Source organism: Myotis brandtii, unplaced genomic scaffold (genome assembly GCF_000412655.1).
Source record: "Myotis brandtii unplaced genomic scaffold, ASM41265v1 scaffold126, whole genome shotgun sequence".
NCBI lineage: Eukaryota > Metazoa > Chordata > Mammalia > Chiroptera > Vespertilionidae > Myotis > Myotis brandtii.
In genome coordinates this window covers 345,957-348,556 of record NW_005354425.1, presented here as the reverse complement: position 1 = coordinate 348,556, position 2,600 = coordinate 345,957, and the positions used below count along the sequence as shown (strand labels likewise).

General features: G+C 46.3%; 1 protein-coding gene across 1 annotated transcript in view; it reads right to left on the bottom strand.

The window, feature by feature from the left end:
* Positions 1-2,536, bottom strand: part of LOC102256442 (chromosome unknown open reading frame, human CXorf56) — a 22,453-nt gene extending 19,917 nt beyond the window's left edge. Inside the window, exon 1 of the mRNA XM_005859443.2 lies at positions 2,324-2,536. Coding sequence (XP_005859505.1) covers positions 2,324-2,447 — 124 coding nt within the window. The 5' untranslated portion in view covers positions 2,448-2,536. The remainder of the gene's footprint in view (positions 1-2,323) is intronic.
* Between the last annotated feature and the right edge of the window lie 64 nt (positions 2,537-2,600).

The window sequence follows — 2,600 nt, the reverse complement described above, 5'->3', positions numbered from 1 at the left end:
TCAAACCTCAGAGGGAAGGTAGGGGAGGGTGGGGGTGAGGGGGAGAGATCAACCAAAGGACTTGTATGCATGCATATAAGCATAAGCGATGGATGTGGACAACAGGGGGTGAGGGTGAGGGCAGGATTGGGGGGGAAGAGAGGACATTGGGGGGATAAGGACACATTTCTATTATCTTTTTTTTAAAATATATTTTATTGATTTTTTTACAGAGAGGAAGGGAGAGAGATAGCGAGTTAGAAACATCGATGAGAGAGAAACATCGATCAGCTGCCTCCTGCACACTTCCTACTGGGGATGTGCCTGCAACCAAGGTATGTGCCCTTGACGGGAATCGAACCTGGAACCTTTCAGTCCACAGGCCAGTGCTCTATCTACTGAGCCAAACCAGTCAGGGCCACATTTGTAATATCTTAATCAATAAAGGGAAAATAAATTTTTTAAAAATCTGTAAATAAAAAAAAAGGTATCATCAGGTGTCAGAGGGCCCCCTCAAGGACATCGTGGGCTATACTGAGGACCAGGTTGTCTCTCTCCTGCAACTTTAATAGTGACACCCACTCCTCCAACTTCAATGCTGGTGCTAGCACTGCCCTCAATGACCACTTTGTCAGGCTTGTTTTCTGGTATGACAATGAATTTGGCTACAGCAACAGAATGGTGGACCTTATGGTCCACATGGCCTCCAAGCAGTAAGAGCCCCCTGGACCACCAGCCCCAGTGAAAGCAGAGAGGCCCTCAGCTGCTGGGGAGTCCTTGCCCCAAATCAACCCCCCAACACATTGAATATTTGATCTCCACAGTTTCTATCCCAGACCCCCTGAAGAAAGGGAGGGGCTTAGGGAGCCCTACCTTATCATGCATCAATAAAGTTCACTGTACTCAGCCAAAAGAGAGAGAGAGATTTCAAGAATGAGTCTGAGCCCTATCCTGGTGGCTCAGTTGGTTGGAACATTGTCCTGCACACCAAAAGGTTTCAGGTTTGATCCCATAAGGGCATGTATGGGAGCCACCCTATCCATGGTTCGTTCTCTCTCTCTCTCTCTCTCCCCCTCCCTCCTTCCTGCCCCTCCTTCCCCCTTTTCTCTCTCTCTAAAAATCAATGAAAACATATCCTCAGATGAGGATAAAAAAAAAAAAAGAGTCCCAGCCAATTTGGCTCAGTGGATAGAGTCGACCCGCAGACTGAAGGGTCCCAGGTTCAATTCCGGTCAAGGGCACATACCTCAGCTGCAGGCTCCATCCCTGACCCAGGTCAGGGTACATGTGGAAGGCAACCAATCCATGTGTCTCTCTCACATTGATGTTTCTTTCTCTCTGTCTCTCCCCCTCCCTTCCACTCTCTAAAAATCAATGGAAAAATATCCTTGGGTGAGGATTAACAACAACAACAAAATGATTCTGAGATACTGGGTGAATAGTGGTACCACTATTTGCAATAAGGAAGACTGAGGGGAACAGTGAAGAGCATGGAGTAGGGTATCAGAAGTCAATGATATCTTTGGGAGGCTCTTTAGACATCCAAATAGAGACATAAAATTGGCAGGTGGAGTTTGAGGAGAAGTGCAGGTTAAAGATGAACATTTGGGAGTCATAAGCATATATATGGTATTCAAAGCTTGGGAATGATTGAGATCACTTAGGGAGTGAGTACAGATTGAGAACAGGTCAGAGGACTGAACCCCAGGGCCTTGCAAGGCCAGAGTCTGAGACAGAAAAAGGACCCAGACACTCAGAAGAGGAAAAAAATCGAGATAGGAGGAAAATCAGGAGAGTGTAGAGTCTTGGAAGCAAATAAAGTGTTTCAAGAAGGATGGAGTGCTCAAATCTGTCCAATGCTGCTGAGATGGGGACTAAAATGACCGTTGACTGACCACTGGAACTGGTAATATGTTCATTTATTAACTTTGACAAATATGGTTTAGATGGTGAGGTGGGATGTCTGAAGTGAGGTCAAGTGGGAAGTGAGGTTGCAGAAACAGCCAATATAAGCAACTCTTTTTAGAAGTTTTGCTATTTTAAAAAAGCAAAGAAATGGGGTTATAGCTGGAGGAGAATGTTGGATCAAGGAAGGGTTCGATTTTCATTTTCACATAAGAGCTATTACTGCATCAGGCGGCGAAGTGAGAGAAGAAGATACAGTGTATCTTTTTCTGAAGGAGTAATTAGTTTTCAGGGAGGTTTGGATGCAAACAAAACACAGAAAAGCTGCCTTCCGGGGCGGGGATGTATAGGGAAGATTTTGATGCAGAGGGAAAGCCTACCAATCTTCAAAGAGACTTGGCTCCAGATCACAGCCAGAAGAAAAATCATCACCACCCACCCAGCACCAGAACCATCTGGCCGCACAGACAGTAGTAGACATGGAGGGGCTTCTCGCCGTCGTCATATTCCTCCCGGTCCCGGGTGTCGGAGCAGACAACAGATCGGGACACAACTTTAGGCATAGTTCAGAAAAACCCTCAAACTCAACACCGAAAACAAGAGTCGCGCATAAATTACGTCAGAGACACGCGCGTTGCGCCTTTCCCCTACAGTCACGCTAATCACGTGTCAGTAGTAGTCATGTGAACTTCCGGGCTGTCCCATTAGGCTGAGAT